General features: G+C 38.4%; 1 protein-coding gene across 3 annotated transcripts; it reads right to left on the minus strand.

Moving 5' to 3' along the window:
- Positions 1-6426: 6426 nt before the first annotated feature.
- Positions 6427-16912, minus strand: LOC113447586 (C-C chemokine receptor type 5-like). 3 transcript variants are annotated; one of them, XM_087916756.1, is made up of 4 exons: positions 16780-16912; positions 16475-16531; positions 10844-10954; positions 6427-8447 (listed from the first exon to the last, which is right to left on the minus strand). In XM_087916756.1, exon 4 carries the CDS (start codon positions 8431-8433, stop codon positions 7360-7362), a length of 1074 nt encoding a protein of 357 aa, XP_087772882.1. In that variant the 5' UTR covers positions 8434-8447; positions 10844-10954; positions 16475-16531; positions 16780-16912; the 3' UTR covers positions 6427-7359. The 3 variants fall into 3 exon arrangements, with proteins under 3 accessions (XP_087772882.1, XP_087772881.1, XP_026573634.1); XM_087916755.1 differs by lacking the exons at positions 16475-16531; positions 16780-16912 and adding an exon at positions 14846-14926; XM_026717849.2 differs by lacking the exons at positions 16475-16531; positions 16780-16912 and adding an exon at positions 12272-12471.
- Between the last annotated feature and the right edge of the window lie 765 nt (positions 16913-17677).

The following is a 17677-nucleotide window of genomic DNA, read 5'->3' on the forward strand; positions in this document are numbered from 1 at the left end:
ACACATTTTTAGTAATCCTCCAACATTGGTTAACTTTGGTTACTGCTTAACTTTCATTACTGTTTAGCATAATAGTAATTAACACAATTAATTATCTCTAGTTAAAGTCTGTTCTTATCTAAATATCTGCGTACCTCTTTTATTGTTTTGTGTACTTATTTTATTCTTATTTAAGTATTTACAAAAGAATAAACTATCTTTTGGTATATCTTCTTTTTGTAGGTCATTAGGGCAAAGAAGTGATGTCGGCATGGCCACGCTCACCCAGTCACATGACCACCAAGCCATGTCCACCCAGTCACATGACCAACAAGCCACTTCTACCCAGTCATATGACCAAGCCATTATCACTCAGTCACATGACCACCAAGCCACACCCACAGAAAGGGTAGTAATTTTTTTAAAAAATATATTTTTATTAATTTTTTTTTTTTACATCATAAAACATCATGGTATCAACAACGTTCTTGGCATCTATACAAGATTTTGGTTTAAATATCATAATACATTATATTGAGTTTATCTACTATTAAATTATTATTTAAGCTATAATTACTTTAGCTATAATTACGATTCTTATATCTTTATATAGTTTACAAAATTTTATTTTACTTTCTTAAGGGTTGTTTCAATTAACATTTTTGTCTCACTTCTTGGTTCTGTTTGTTAGCCATTTATACCAATTGTTCCAAATTGTAAAGAATTCAGAGTCGTCTTTTTCTTTCAATTTCATTGTTAGCATATTCATCTCAGCACTTTCTGTTACTTTGTGTATTATTAGTTCTTCATTGGGGGTATTTGGTGTTTTCCATACCTGCGCAAAGGCTATTCTGGAGGCTGTTATAATATGTAACAATAGGTATTTTACTTCTTTTGGTAGCCTTTCTTTAATGATTCCTAATAGGAAGGATTCTGGTCTGAGCTCAATCTGATAGCTAGTGATCTCTTTTAACCAATTTTTAATTTGAATCCAGTATGTCCTGGCCTCGGGGCACACCCACCACATGTGATAAAATGTACCATCAACTTTTTTGCACTTCCAACATTTAGGACTCATATTGGAGTAGATTTTTGCCAATCTTGTTGGGGCTAAATACCATCTATAAAACATTTTATATATGATTTCTTTGTATGCTGCAGATACCGTTAATTTATAATTTATATTCCATATTTTCTCCCATTCCTCTAATTCTATAGTGTATCCAAAATTCTGTGCCCATGCAATCACTGTACTTTTGACTATTTCCTCATTTTTAAATCTAATAAATATTTATATATTTTAGTTATAAGTTTTTGTTCCAGTCCCATTAGTATTTTATCTAGTTGGTTCTGCCCTTTGTCAAATCCAAAATCTTTTGAGTCTTTTTTATATTTATTTTGCATTTACAAATATGGCGGCCAATCGATTATAATTCCATTTTCCTTCAGTTCTTGGTTTGATTTTAATTTCCCTTGACTATCTAATAGTTCTTCATAACTTACCATTTTCCGTAGGTCTAATCTATTTGGATGTATTATGGCTTCCATGGTTGACAGCCATCGTGGGATTTCTGTATAGTGTTTACCTTTTATTTTTTTCCAAATTGTAATCAATGAGTCTCTTACTAGGTGTTGATTGAAATAGGTATGTATATTACTTCTATTTTCCCACAAAAATGCATGCAAACCTATCAAGGTTGTCCTTCTAATATTAAGATTCTCTTGTCTCTTAATTTAATCCAATCCTTAATCCAACTCAACACCGCTGCCTGGTAATAAAGCTCCCATTCTGGTAATCGGAGACCGCCTCTGCTCCTATTATCTTGTAGTAGTTTCATTTTAATACGTGGCCACTTGCCCAACCAGATAAACTTGGATGTCATTTTATTTAGTTCTATAAAAAAAGATTTCCCTAATTTAATTGGAATCATTTGGAAGAGATATATTAGTTTTGGTAAGGTATTTTTTCAACGTCGCTATTCTTCCTAATATAGAAAGTTTCAATTTGGCCCATAATTCCAATTCTTTTCTGATTTGCTTAATCAATTTAACATAATTGTCCTCTTTTAATGATGAACATCTGGGTGATATCCAAATTCTCAGGTATTTCACCTTTTTTACTATTTGCAGTCCATTATGTTTTCTAATTCTACTTTCTGTTTTGTTGTACAGTTTTTGACTATCATCTTAGTTTTATTTTTATTTATTTTAAATCCTGCTGCTTCCCCAAATTTTTCTATTTGTTGCAACAATATTGGTCCCGAATTCTTTGGATCTTCTACTATAAGTACCAAATCATTGGCAAATGCCTGAACTTTATATTCCTCATTTCTAATCTTAATTCCATAAATCTCTGGGTTTTGTCTGGTTGCAGCTAGCAACACTTCTAAAGGCAAGATAAATAACAAAGGCGATAATGGACACTGTTGGGTATATGGATACACCAACTAGGTTTGGGTGACTAAATATATAAACCTAGGTTTAAGTGTTTGTAGCTTTAAGCACCAAACTGCAATGTAATTAGATAATTAAGGGTGCGGTTGCAAGCAGCAATATAAGGCAGTAAGAGAAACGTAACCCTTCCTGCTGGTTACTGGTCTGGTCGCTGGTCTCTCTGCTGTCTGCTGCCTGCTGTTTACTCCTGTTTGAGACGTCTGTTTGTTACTGCTTGTTGGCTACTGTGCTGGATACCGTTTCTACTGAACAAAAGGACTGTTTACTTGGTGAGCTGATATCCTGTGCATACTCAGCGTTGTCTTCGAGAGAAAGGTATCGGAAGGAGAAGATAAGGACATTATACTGACTAGTTAATGGACTAGGTTACTGGATGGATATATTGGATATTGACATATGGACTGAATGACACTGCTTAAACTCTGAATGAATTAAATAACTATTTAAAACTACAAACAGTGTTTTTGTCTCCAGTGTGTGTATACTCTTGGGCCCAGCCTCTCTCTCATTTGGCTGCCTGGCCTGACTGCTGCTGTGCACTCTGCTTGGGGGTTTGTCCCCAAACACTAACAGACACCCTTGTCTCACTCCTTTTGCAATTTCAAAATCTTCAGTACAATCTCCACACTTGCTTTTTGATTTGAGTATATTTCTTGTAGTGTTGTTCTATATTAGTGCCAAAGTTCAGCTTTTTAATTTGATATAGCATGAATTTCCAGTTGAGATTGTCGAATGCTTTTTGTGCATTTAAAAAAATTAAAGCTACCTGTTTTTCTGGGTGAGCTTCATAGTATTCAATTGAATTTAGTACTGTCCTAATATTGTTTTTAATTTGTCTATTTGGCAGGAAACCATTCTGGTCTGTATGTATAAGTTCACTCAAGTTTCATTCTTTCTGCTAATATTGTCATAAATATCTTATAATCCATATTTAGCAACGAGATTGGCCTATAATTGGCAATTAGTTGTTGATCAGTGCCATCTTTTGCAATTAAGGAGATGTATGCCTCGGACCAGGACCTTGGAAGTCTAGCTGTCAAACTTCTCCTTTTATTGTTCTTATGTAAATATCTGCGTACCTCTTTTATTGTTTTATGTTCTTATTTTATTCTTATTTAAGTATTTACGAAAGAATAAACTATCTTTTGGTATATCTTCTTTTTGTAGGTCATTAGGACAAAGAAGTGATGTCGGCTTGGCCATGCTCACCCAGTCACATAACCACCAAGCCATGCCACCCAGACACATGACCACCAAGCCATGTCCACCCAGTCACATGACCAACAAGGCATGCCCACAGAACCAGAAGTATTTTTTTTAAAATTCCATCACTATATGGAAGGCAAGTGAGTGACTGGGGTGTCAGGATTCTGGCACTTAACTCCATTTAAATCATGAGTCTTGAGCCAAATTTCCAAAACTTCAAAAGGACATATTGGGAGTTAAAAGGTTCGGCATTGCCTGAGTGTAGCAACTCTGAGACACATCATTCATTGTCACCCTTGACCCTGATTTTACCCAACCCCTGGGTGTATCATAATTCATATTCTCCAATGGGACACATCCATAGCCAAGAGTCATCAATCATGCTCTCCAGTTAGAATTTTGCACAGCAGAAACTTCGGTCACCAGTTACTATCTTTGAAAACATTTATGGAATGTAGTTTCAGCTTTTCAAGCTGTTACATGCTCTTTCTCCCTTTCTGTTGGCAACTCTAAAAGACCATAGAAATATTTTATGAGTTGACATGGGGATGTGGGATGGGGAGGGGAGTGGGGCTGGGATCTGGAGGAATGGGAATCACTCTCAAAGCCTGCAGGGACCACAAAATGGAGCACAGGGTCCTCGGGGCTGGAGGAGGATTTGGGAGGCCTGGGCAGGTGGTCCTAAGTTTGTAGACATCTCAGGACCTCTTTTACCCTGAAGCAGGGGTGGGATTCTTCCAGTTCGGGTGAACCGGATGTTAAAATTATATCTGGTTTGCCGAACTGGCATTTCAACTGACCAGCTGGCCCCATCCACCCTGCTCCAACCCTCCCACGAGTCTCCACGCAATGCAGGTAAGTGCAGGGTCCACATGGAGGCTCCTGGAGGGGGGAAATGGGTCTTCCAGAAGACTGGAAATGGGCCTGTTTCCAGCTTCCGGGGGGCCTCCAGAGGCCTGGGGGAGGCCTCTGGACTCTTGGGCGGGTGAAAAACAGCCCTCCTGGAAGTACCAGAAGTCTGGAAACAGGCCTATTTCTGGGTTCCAGTGGGCCTCCAGAGCCTGGGGGAGGCCGTTTTTGCCCTCTCAGAGGCCCAGGCCTCCGGACCCTTGAAAGAATGAAAATGAACTCCCCCGGGCTCTGGAGGCCCACTGGAAGCCAGAAACAGGAAGTTCTGGCAGGCCGCGCACACCATAGCCACACCCATCCAGCAACAAGACGGCGAACCAGTTGCTGGGATTTTGAATCCCACACCTGCCCTGAAGGCACCCCATGCTCTTAGCAATCTACACAGTCACTTAATGGATGCAATGGGAAGAACAGGAATGACAATGACATGGACATCTCAGTTAATAACTGTCATGACTTGCCTCCATTAAGGGGCAGGCTACATTACAATTTAAAATCAAGGACTACATTTATATGGATGGAAGGATGGATGGATGTGAGAGGCAGGGAGGGAGGAAGAGAGGCAGGCAGGCAGGAGAAAAGGAAGGAAGGAAGGAAGGAAGGAAGGAAGGAAGGAAGGAAGGAAGGAAGGAAGGCATTTCTCCCACATGATCTCTCCACATCATATGGGTAATGATGTCAGGAGATGTTGATTTACTGAGCAGGGGATCTCTGGGATCTGATGGCTGAAGCATCCCTTAAAAATGAATTAGTTGGCTGTCAACACTAATTTAGGTGCAAATTTTGTTTATATCTATTTAATGATTGAGCCAAAGTCTGTATACTGTAAGGAAGAACATGATATCCACATTTCTCTTTTGTATTCTTTTGTACATTTGATTTCTTTCTAAACTGAAAAGATCCAAATGTTATTATTTTTCCTCACTGATTGTGCTTTTGCAGCTGTAAAATACCCCTTTTGTATGTTGGATATGTCACTGACCAGAATTATATAATATTTATTTATTTGTTTGTTTGTCAAACATGTACAAGATAACAAATATGAACATAAACAAAAGCAAAGGAAGTAAATACAGATAAATGGGGACAGTAAGACAGGGATGGTAGGCACGCTGGTGCGCTTATGCATGCCCCCTTTAAGGACCTCTTAAGAATGGAGTGAGGTCCACTGTAGACAATTTGAGGTGGAAACTGTGAGGGATTGAGGCTTTAATAATGGAGTCAGGTAGGGCGTTCCAGGTGTTGACCACTGTGTTGCTGAAGTCATATTTTCTGCAATTGAGTTTGGAATGGTTTACCTTGAGTATGTATCTGTTGTTTGTCCGTGTATTGTGATTGAAGTTGAAGAAGTCATTGACAGGCAAGATGTTATAGCAGACAATTTTGTGAACTATGCTTACATCGGACCGCAGGTGGCGCAATTCCAGATTGTCCAGGCTGAAAAATTCAAGCCTGGAGGCATAGGGAATTCTATTGTGAGTGGAGGAGTGGAGTACTTTTCTCAAGAAATGCCTCTGAACCCGCTCAATTGTCCAATATACAGTGCAAATGTGAGGCTATTATTGATGTTCTTGGACCAAAGAAAATTCCAGAATAATTGTTGGGTAAATGGTAGTGGAAGCCATTCTTAACAGAGCAAGTATTTAATTCACATTGCAGAAGTTCAATCTGCACTTTGACTTAAACCTTATAAGTATTTTGGAGAATCCTAATTCCACTTAGTCTTCCCTGGCTCCTTGAAATCATCTTCTAAAGTTGCATTCTTTTCCCCATTCGATGGGGAATCTTTTTTATGTCATGTTATAATAGAATGGCCTATCCCAATGTCCCATTTATTATCCATGAACCTATGAAATAAAAAATTTCAAGAACCCAAAATTTGAGCAAACAATATTTAATGATTTAAAGTTAACACAAAACCAACTTGTAAAGCTCAATTTCTAATGAGTAGCTCTTTTCTTTGCAGGAAAGTATGAGCAGAATTGCAGCCTCGATGAACTTAGAGAAGAGGAAGTCTTGATTTTATGATGAACTGAAGCATATTAAGTGTCACTGAACTAACCAATATAGTCATTCATATTGTATTAGTATTAGTAAATATATGTTCTGCTGCAAAAGACACTTGAAACAATCTCAAATGCAATCAACTACATACGCTTTGCCCAAGAAAGGCTTTTTTCTCTTATTGCTAAATGTCTTATTACATTTATAATTATTCAACTGACATTATATGAACATTGACAAATGGCTTGGTTTGTGAATTAACATAGCAAAACAAATCTTTATTCATAACTTTCACATCAAAGTTGTTTTGATCATGCCTTTTCACATCAAAGTTGTATTGACTCATTTGAAAGACTTTCTTAAATCCAGTACAGATAGTCCTCCACTCACAACTGTTCATTTACTTACCCTTTTGAAGTTACAATGGCACTGAAAAAAGTGACATGACCATTTTTGACACTTATGACCATTGTAGCATCTCCATGATCACATGATCAAAATTCAGACATTTGGTAACTGATTCATATTTATGATGTTCCAGTTTTCCGGGATCATGTGATCCCCCTTTGCCAACTTCTGACAAGTAAAGTCAGTGGGGAAGCCAGCATCACTTAACCATGTTACTAACTTAATAACTGCAGTGATTTACTTAACTGTGGCAAGGAGGATTGTTAAATGGGGCAAAACTCATTTAACAAATGTATCTTGGGCTCAATTGTGATCATAAGTTGAGGACTACCTATATTGCAGAGGTCCATAAAAATGCACCAATAAAAAATCATTCAACTTTTTTCCTAAAGATATGCTTTATAAGACTGCTGAAATGTCTTGCTCTCCAGTAGAATGAGAGTACGTGGAACTGGCCCGTTCCAGAGGTTCTCGATATAGAAAGACACAGTATTTTGAGAGATGGTGACCACCATGTTTTCGGAAAAAGGTAATAGTGTATTTTCTAAATTTCTCACCAGCAAAAGCATAGATCACAGGATTGATACAGCAATGAGCTATTGCAAGTGTTTCAGTCACTTGAATTGCTATACCGATACCATCTAATTTGCTGCAATTATCAAGGGATAAATTAATTTGGAACAACTGGAGCAGAAGAACAACATTGTATGGGGCCCAGAAAAGGAAATAAACAATCATTATGATAAAAATAAGCCTGACTGCTTTGTTCTTCTTCTCATTTCTGCACCTCAGCAAAGTATTTATGATGCATGCATAGCAGAAAATCATAACCATCATTGGAAAAATCAACCCTATGAAGTTCAGTTCCAGTGTAAAGAATATGTTCCATCTGAAGGAACTTTGATGAGGAAAATGAAAAGAACATGTTATCCTACCATTTTCTCCTTGTGCTGTAGTAAAGATTATTCCTGGTGAACAGGCTAGAATTGCTAGGCCCCAGGTAATAATGCTTGTGATGATGCCATAGAATACTGTTCTGGCTTTTAATGCAAACACTGCATAGACTATTGCTAAATACCGATCAATAGTCAAGAGGATTATGAAAAAGCTTCCACTGTAGAAGCTTAAAAAATAGATTCCACCAATAATTTTGCACATTGGATCTCCAAATACCCATTCATTTGCTACATAACGAATCCGAAATGGGATTGAGAAAATTAAAAGCAAATCAGAAATGGCTAAATTTAATAGGTATATATCAGTCATACTCTTGAATTTCTTATATTTGATTAGAATCAGTACAACTAGCATGTTACCCAAAAGACCAAAGATGAATAACAAAGAATAAAGGGTAGGCAGGATACTGGAACCAAATTTTTGGGAAGCCTTTGCCTGGCATGGTGTTACCATATCACTATAGTCATATTCAGTGGTGGTAAATACTTCATTTGTTCCATTTATTAGATTGTCCATCTTGTTCCCTGTTACTGAAAAAGACAGAGTTGTTTACTATTAAAGGGAGACAACACAAAGCTTTTAAAAATATTGAAAACATATAATAGTAACAATGCCGTGTTGATTTTCCTATATAAGAGATCACACTGAATTTTAACCAAATGAAAAAGATCACCTTTAATCTGCATAAAAGTTACCATATTTGGGATGAAAAATTGACTCACTGAAGATTTGCATCTGCTAGAACTTGACTAACTAATTGTGTCAATTGAAAACAGCTTTATTTTTGGAGATGCAACCAAATAGTGAAAGCTTTATATATGCTAATTGATCTGTAATATGTCTTACAGCAGAGGTGTCAAACTCAATTTGTTGAGAGGCACATCAGGGTTGTGGCTGACCTTGAGGGGCTGGAGTGGGCATGGCTGGCACACGCAAGTGGGCAGCACTTCTGGGCCACAGATAGTGTTCATTCCTGCACTCAGCCAATTCCAATTCCAGGGCAGCCTTACTGTTTGAGGGCAGGAATAAAGCCTTCAACTGAGTGAAGAGGCACTATGGGGCCAGGCCCCTCACTCCCGTGTCCAGCCTGCCAGAGCTCACCACACAGGAGAAACGAGAGACCTCATTGTCCTGAAGAACCCGCTTACTCTTCTGCAGGGAGAAGGAGGAGAGTGGTGAAGCTTTGTGCCAGGTGGGGAGTAGGTAAGGCAGGGCTGGCTGGCTCCCTAGGGGGATCATGGCTGCTCAGGGGGCTCCTGCAACTGCCACTGCCAGCAGCTTGGGTGCCTAGGCTGTATCCAAGCTAAAGAAAGCAGGAGTGCAGCAGTGGAATTGCCCTCAAAGATAGCTCCATTTTCAACTGCCCCATTTGCATGTAGGCAGGGTCCTCGGGACAATGGGGTCTCATTCCTCCACTGGTACAGCAAACTCTAGTTGCAGTTGTGAGGGGCCTGGCCCTTGGACAGTTGAAGACTTCATTCCTGAACTCAAACAGTAAGGCCAGTGCATGTGAGCAGTGCACCCAGGCCACAGACGGCACTGGTTCCTGCACCCAGCCTTAGATCTGACCAGCAGGGCTGCCCTGGAGCCAGGAGGCACCTCCCAGCTTCTTTGGCCCTGTCCCCTGGGTGTATGAATAGGAGACAGCAAGTACTTGGCCTGGCAACCTGGGTGAAAGGGAGGTGCTCAGAACAACAATCAGTCTATGGGAGAAGATGGTCCCCAGGGACACCACACCCTGTGCGCATTCGCCTCCTGTCCAGGTGTTTTACACTCAGGGGTGGGGTGCTATGGGCTTGCCTGGGTTTAGGTGAATCCATTGCTAATGTTATGGTTCGTTTGGCAAATTGCCAAATGCCACCCCTGGCTGGCCCCACCCATCCTGCCCGTCCCAGAAGTCTCTATATGGAGACTCAGGGAGGAGGAAGACTGGCCTCCCGGAAGTTCCAGAAGTCTGGAAATGAGCCCATTTCCAGGAGGGCCTCCGGAGCCTTGGGGAGGCCGTTTTTGCCCTCCTAAGGGCTTGAGGAAGGCCTCTGGAGCCTGGGGAAGGTGAAAAGCAGGCCTCCTGGAAGTTCCAGTAGGCCATGCCCACCATGGCCATGCCCACCCAGCAACTGGGCAGAAACCTGTGCTGAGACTTTTGAAGCCCACCCTTGCTTACACTCATGTAAATACATGAAATGGCAAGTACATGCAAATGGAGTTAACTTTCCCAAATCTTGGATCCCAAGCACAATTCATTTAACAAAAAGTCAAACCAGATTTCACTGGATATTAGTTACTGAGAAGATTTTCCTATTGTTACATTAAATGCACATAAAATATCCGAAAAGAGTCCATTTTCAACTTATTAAATCCTTCTACTATTGAAGGAGCAACTTATATAGCCTTATGGCTGAAATGTGTTTGGAAAGTAGCTGAGAAGAATGAATCAGAATGAAAACCTGTTTTCCCACAGGTTCCAATGGATTCCAATAGAAGCAGTGCTGGGAGTGGTGGATTTGTTTGAATGACATACACTATTTTCTGACTCCCTATTTATCTTAGATTTTTATTGTGAAGTGAAACTTCATAATAATATCAGGGTTCCCATTTTGTACAACAATACTACAATTTTCATTCTACAAACATTTAGAAGAAAATTGATGAGTGGTACTGAGACCAATCAGACCAGCTTCTTATCTGATTTAGAATTCTGAAGAACCAGAAATTTCACAGTCCTTTTTGCCTTGATAGTGTTCTTGATTAACATAATAATTCTGCATTTTTCTTTCACAGATTAGAATTTTTTATTTGATATCATCACCTTAATCAATGGCCAGAATACAAATTAATAAAGGAATATAAATTAATAAAAAGACATGAAGGAATTATCACAATCTTATACTTTCATAAAACATATTTATGCTTCAGTGTTACTTACTGAACTTTTCCAATGGAATTTTTATTACTCTTAGGCTTTCAAGAAGGACATATTCCCATAGCAGGAGTTAATTGAAGAAAATAGTCACAAAGGCTTGCATGTACCTGTTCCCTGAGGAATGAAAGAGAACAACATCATCGGATGTTGGAAGGAGAACAGAGTTTTAAAGCAGAATTAGGGAAATTGAAGACATTCAGAAATCTCTCTATATTAATAGCACAATTGTACTATGCTCAGAATCTTTAGGGATTCAGCAGTCATAATAATTTATTATTGTATGATAATAAAATTGCAACTATAACAGAAAGATGAGAAGAAAAAAGAGCAGTAAAAGAGTATCTGAAGGACACAGAAAAAGATCCACTGAAGCTTGTATACTATGAAGGCTTACTGAGTTAAAGAAATCAAACTGGCCTGTAAGTAAGATCAAGATCAAGAACAGAAAAAAGACATAGTAATGCAAAGTATTACTTGGTCTGTACATAAAGAAAATTGTAGACCAAGCGGATACTAAACCCTGACAATGCCTAAGAGCAGGAAAGTTGAAGAAAGACAGTGGGATAATTGTGGAAGGAATAAATGCATATAAAGCCAAAACTCAGAAGACAGATATAGACAGCAACTGCTACCTTTGCAAAGAAGTTGAAGAAACAGTCAATCACCTGTATATATGCTACAAAACATTGCACAGACTACAAGCAGTGGCATAACACAAGTGGTTACAGTGGTTCATTGTTGCAAGAAATATCATTTGACTATAAGAAATGGTAAGACTACAGTATAGACAAAGTAATAAAAAAATAAAGAAGCTAAAGTGTTTTGGAACTTTAGAACAGGGGTCTCCAACCTTGGCAACTTTAAGACTTGTGGACTTCAACTTCCAGAATTCCTCAGCCAGCAAAGCTTATCTATAGTCTTAAAGTTGCCAAGGTGGGAGATCCCTGCTTTAGAATTCAAATAGAGCAACACCTGCCACGTAACACCCAAACTTGGTAATTGCTGATAAGAAAGACAAAAAGTCTGGGTATTGGACATGGCAGTAGCTAAAGACAGCAGAATAGAAAAGAAAGAACCAGAGAAAATCATAACATATAAAACCCGCAAATAAAAGTAGAAAGACATGATACAAGAAAGTAGTAATAGTAATAAGTGCCTTGGATACAATTCCAAACCATCTGGCATACCACCTGAATACCATCAGCATTGACAAAATTGCTGTCATACAATTGCAAAGTCAGCTTTACTTGGAACAGCTTACAGATTTGTAATGATACTTTTAATTTTAAATAAATCTACTTATCCCAGATCCTTGGGAAATACTTGATATGTGTACAACATACCAAATCCTGTCTAAATACCTTTGTAACTGCAACCAGACATAATAATGGTAATAATAATAGCAGCCAGACCAAGAAAAGCAACGTATACCTGAGTTTAATTGTAGAAACATCATGTAAAGCTCTCCAGATTTTGTAGTAAACAGGATATGCAGAGAATTATTCTGCAATTTCATCTGGCCATCAGAATTTAATTGCCTACATTTTAGTTGTTCTGTCTGTAGGACAAGCCATCCAACTATTGGTCTCTTAGTAATCCATCTGTGCAATTGAACCGCAAATTAAGTAGCAAAGAGAAGAAGCACTGTAATGTCTGAATCATGGCTGAGTCATGGGAAAATGAGACCTGGAGAAAAGGAAGTGCCTCTCCTCCCTCCCTCCCTCTCCTTTCCTTCTTTCCTTCCTTCCTTCCTTTCTCCTTCCTTCCTTCTTTCCTTTCCTTTTGCCAAATTCAGAGGAGATCTGCCAGTTGTAGCTATAAGAAATGGGACAAAATATGATACCCAAAACATTTCTTCATTGCCATAGCTTTCAGCTATGAAAAAGCTGAAAATGTGGCATTCTGGGAAGCTAGAACCAATGTTGAGAGCTGCTGAATTAATTAATTTTGGTTTCTGTTGCAGGAAATATTAGGAAACAAGATGCTTTAAGAGTATCAGGCTTAATAAGCAACAGCACTACATAAGAAGAAGCCACAGATGATAGGATGTTTCATTCCTTTCTGGTTGCTAGAACTCCTTGAAAATATCAGTGTGTACCAAATAACTAGACTGCCTCCTGCTCTGAACTTGTGGTGGAAGCAACCTATCCCATAGCAACTGGGAGCCAGCTGAGGCCCACTAAGCCTGTTTACATCTAGCAGCAAGTGTGAAGGGCTGAAAAACCAGCTGCAGCTGGAACTCCCTTTCTCATCATGCTGAGTTTTCAAGACTCAAGTGTGAGAATACTTGTCATAAAGGAAATTCAGTACACTATCACTGTTTTGTCTGTTTACTGCAGCTGGTAAGGTGGGTAGAAGATATAGGAATGATTTGACATTTTCAGTAGAGAAAAGGCAAAAGGCTGAGTAAGGCTGAACAGTCCATTTCAAGATATTTTTAATTCAAAATTACAGTGGGGGGTGGGGACAATTTCAGGACAATTGTTCTGATACTTCCATTTCTACAAAATTACTGAAATTAAAAAAAGGAATCAAAATGCTAATGAAAATACATTTACTTAAATCACCATTTATCCAATAATGCAGAGTATGCTAAGGAATATTGGCCATGATTGCATTTTTGTAGGCTCTTTATTGTTAGAATAATAATGCAATCAATACATTTCAATCCCTATTCTTTTATTTCCCTTCCTGTTTCCCTTATTTAAGTAAAATTATGTATCTAAAGGGCATGTTAAAAGCAAGAAGTAGATTCATCCCATATTTAGAGAAATGCATGTTCCTCTTGCCCATTTCCTACTAGGGCTGCCTTGGGGAGTAAGACTCATCTTTCCTATATGCAAAGATTGCTGAGCTGGAATGCTATCCCATATTTTTCCTCCCATTTCCAGAACTAGGTCAGGAACAGCCCTCCCCTCAAGCAGTGTCCTCTGAGTAGAGTACCGAATGGAGCAGGATAGCAGAGGCAAAACTATTCTTTGCTAAAATGATTATTATTGTCTATTGGATTTGGACTCATCTGAGTGGCTGTGTTTGCAAAGTGTCTTTTGACATTTATTGGTAGGATTGCAGGTACATCATTACTAGAGAAATAGACAAAAATGATCTGAAAAGGAAGACCCAAGCTTTGACCAGGACACTCCTGTACTTGGATTATTTGCCAGTTAGAAAGCAGCTCCATAGTTCTATGAGCATTACTGGGAAAATGAGTCAATATAATTCTAATTCAGCTGCAATGTAATTGAAAGTACAGTTTATTGCTGTCAGAAGTTGTGGATACTTCATAGTTGAAGGTTTTTAAGAAGAGACTGGAGTTACTTGTCTGAAATGGTATAGGGCTGTGATGGCGAACCTATGGCACACATGCCGGAAGTGACACACAGAGCCATTTCTGATGGCACACGAACTGTCACCCAGAACAGATTCACTGCACATGCACCCCCCACCAGCCAGCTGATTGTTGGGTATCTCCCGTGCATATGACAGGGAGACGTGCATGCATGCACAGTGGGCAGGGCATGCACAGGTCACGCACACATGTGCAGAGGTACATGGTGCAGGGGGATCATGCACACATGCACAGAGGCATGTGGTATGCATGCGGGGGGGTCATGCACATGCACAGGGGCAGGAAGGTCATGCACACATTGTATTATGGGTGCAGGCATACATGTGCACATGCACACACACGCACATACTTTTGGCACACAACGACAAAAAAGTTAGCCAACACTGGTATAGGGTCTCCTGCTTGAGCAGTGGGTTGGACTAGAAGACCTCCAAGGTCCCTTCCAGCTCAATTCTGATTGATTGATTGATTGATTGATTGATTGAGGGTTTTGCTTTGTGTTAATTTTTCAGGTAGAATGGCTTTGTGTTTCCTTTGAAAAATACCTTCCCTTGCTTTTTTTTCCAGCTCCTGAATGTCACACAGGTATGCAAACAACAGACCAAAAAAATCTAACTATAGAGGTCACATGCAAGCTGACAGCATTGTTTTCTCACTTCTACAGTTCCATCCAGTGGAACCTTTACTGCATTTGAGGAGCGTTGGAAAATATAACAGCCTCTTTTGCATTAAGGAGGGGAAGAAATTGAAGTACCTAAGGAAAAATAGATGCTTTGAGCTTTCAGATGTATAGGTACCCATTTGAACTTATTCCCCAAAGCACTTGGTTCCCTGTGCTTTTAGAGTGAAGTTGTTGAAATTTCTTTCTTTATTATGTTTCTATGCTGTATATCACAAAATGACTTCCAGTGGTTCACAATGGAAACCAACCTTAAGGTCTCAATGAACAATCAGTAAGCAACTCAATAGTACATCCTATGCAAATGTTTGCTGGCTTCTCAGTGGGTTCCAGTGGGTTCACTGGAACCATGCTAGATTATAGCCTCTGCTAAACAAGACCACTTTAACAGCCTTCCTAAAGGAAAAATCACTAGTCAATATGTCCCAGAAAGTCTGGTGTGTCCTTGTTTGGTCAATAGTCATACAACTCTCTTAAGGGAAATGTTAAGGAGGAAGGCTGTGAAGAAATCTGATTTGAAGGGCAAAATAATTTGAAGTACATTTCTCCTGGAACTGAACAGTTTCCTCCAGAATTGCTGCATAAGTCTTATGCAGCAATTAAATTACACTTCATTACAGTTACAAGAAAGCCTGGAAGATAGCATAAAACTGTTTTCAGATGCCCATAGGTAGTATATTTAAGACCAGTAATAATTTATTTTATTCCCATTTCTCTGAAACTATAAAAAAATATCCCTCTGTCTGTGGGGGTGGGTGGGGGTGAATGTGTGTGTGTGTGTATTCACACAGGTATAAAGTAGAACCTCTGGTCACAACCATTATTCATTCCATAACTTTGGCTAGTTCTTCATCTTCTAATGTTTCGTCTTCAGGAATTTCTGAGTCAGGGGTCATGTTTGATTGCCACCCAAGTATGTGTTCGTGACCAGATTCAAACTTTTTGTGAATTTTTTTGTCGGAACCCGATTTGGTCATGGTCAGAAGCGTTTGTGACCAGAGGTTCTACTGTATATTACAATATTGGAACTGTTCAGAGTTCTACTCTAACAGCATATTGGAAAAAGCCTGCACCAAACCTAAGAAAACAATTCTACTTTCCACATAGAAACCAACTTTATCTCACAGCATAACATTCTAATTTAAATTACTATAAGCAGATTATTATCCAGTATATGTAGATATTTCTACTATAAACTCATGAACAGACTCAAATTTTACATTACAGAAAAATATTTTTTTTATGGGTAAATTAATGTTTGTTTCTCAAATTTCAGTAAGTTAAATGTTATGTAGAACTGATATAGCTGATCTATCAGCTTTCTCTTTGTTTAGTTGTCCAGAAACACAGCAGAGAAGAACTACTGTACACAGATAGTCACTTATATTTCAGTCAAACTTCTAAATGCAAACATCTGTACTAACAAAGATGTATACATTTAAAAACCATGGCATAAAGGACTGTTGTTGTTTTTGAAACACAACATTTTTCTTCAAGTTTTATCTTCTACCATGTTTTTAGCAGGGTTTGTGATTGCAGATCTCAACATATTTTATTCATATTTGTTCTCTAAATTTCTATGCTATAATAAAATAAATTGACTTACCAGTTTAAAAACTTTTAAAAAGTGATCTTGACAGGATCATTCTCTTTTTGTCAGGTACTTTGTAAATTAAAGAAAAAGGATACATGTAAAGCAAAAAATAAAATACAATCTCTCTGTAAACTAAGGATTGTTCTGCAAATTGTTAGCCAAGAAACTGTGTTTTTTTTTTTTAAAAAGAATCAGTTCTTCTAAAAATAATACCTTGGCTGATTGGCACTTCCCACATCTGTTTCTTCTATATTTATTTATATCCCAACCTTATTAGTCTTGCATATAACTCAAAGCAGAACATAGATCCACCGTACCTTGCTTTTTTAATTTTCCCCACAGCAACAATCCTGTGAGGGCTGAGAGAGTGTGACAGAATAGATCACCCAGCTAGCTTTCATGCCTAAGGAAGACTCAACAGTTTCACAGTTTCACCCAGGTCTGTAGATTTCATTGCACAATTACAGCACAAACTTATCAAAACACACTCCAAAGCTCTTGCCATCTACACACACACACACACACACACACACACACCTAATTTTCAGATAAGAAATGTGTTATTATTGTTTCCGGTTGTATAGATTAGTATCTATGATATCAGAAGTTAAGATTTTACTCAATTTGCTTTTCAGAATACAAAGGTGTGTTCCAGTACCAGGCAGGTTTGAAAAATGGGTCAGTATGCTGATGGCCAGATAAAGCCAGACCCATATGAGAGACTAATGAGAAATTACTCATATTCTGGTTTAAATTTTATCTGATCTTCCACTATTTCTTGTATCCAACCCCATATTTCAGTCCAGTACTTTTGGGCTTTTGGGCATGACCACTTTTGGGCATGACCTACCTTGGTTCTGTTTGCATTTCCAGCATTTCAGATTCACGTTAGGGTACATTTTTGCCAATCTCATTGGTGACAGGTGCTAATGATAAAACATCTTGTATATATTTTCTTTATAAGCTGCCGATCTTGTTAATGTATAATTTTTATTCCACATTTTTTCCCAATCCACTAAGTCTATATTATGTCCTATATTTTTTGCCCAGTCTTTTAGTACCTTCTCTTTCAAAGCAACCTTTTATAAATAATTATACATCCTTGTTATGAATTTCATAAAAAAGGATGTATAATTCAGGGCCTATTAAAATTTTATCTAATTGTTGTAGCTCAGTATAAATTCCAAATTCTTTTATGTCTTTTTTGTATCTGAT

The sequence above is a fragment of the Pseudonaja textilis genome, chromosome Z, assembly GCF_049901715.1.
Source record: "Pseudonaja textilis isolate UNSWEBS1 chromosome Z, rPseTex1.2, whole genome shotgun sequence".
In the NCBI taxonomy this organism is placed as follows: Eukaryota; Metazoa; Chordata; class Lepidosauria; order Squamata; family Elapidae; genus Pseudonaja; species Pseudonaja textilis.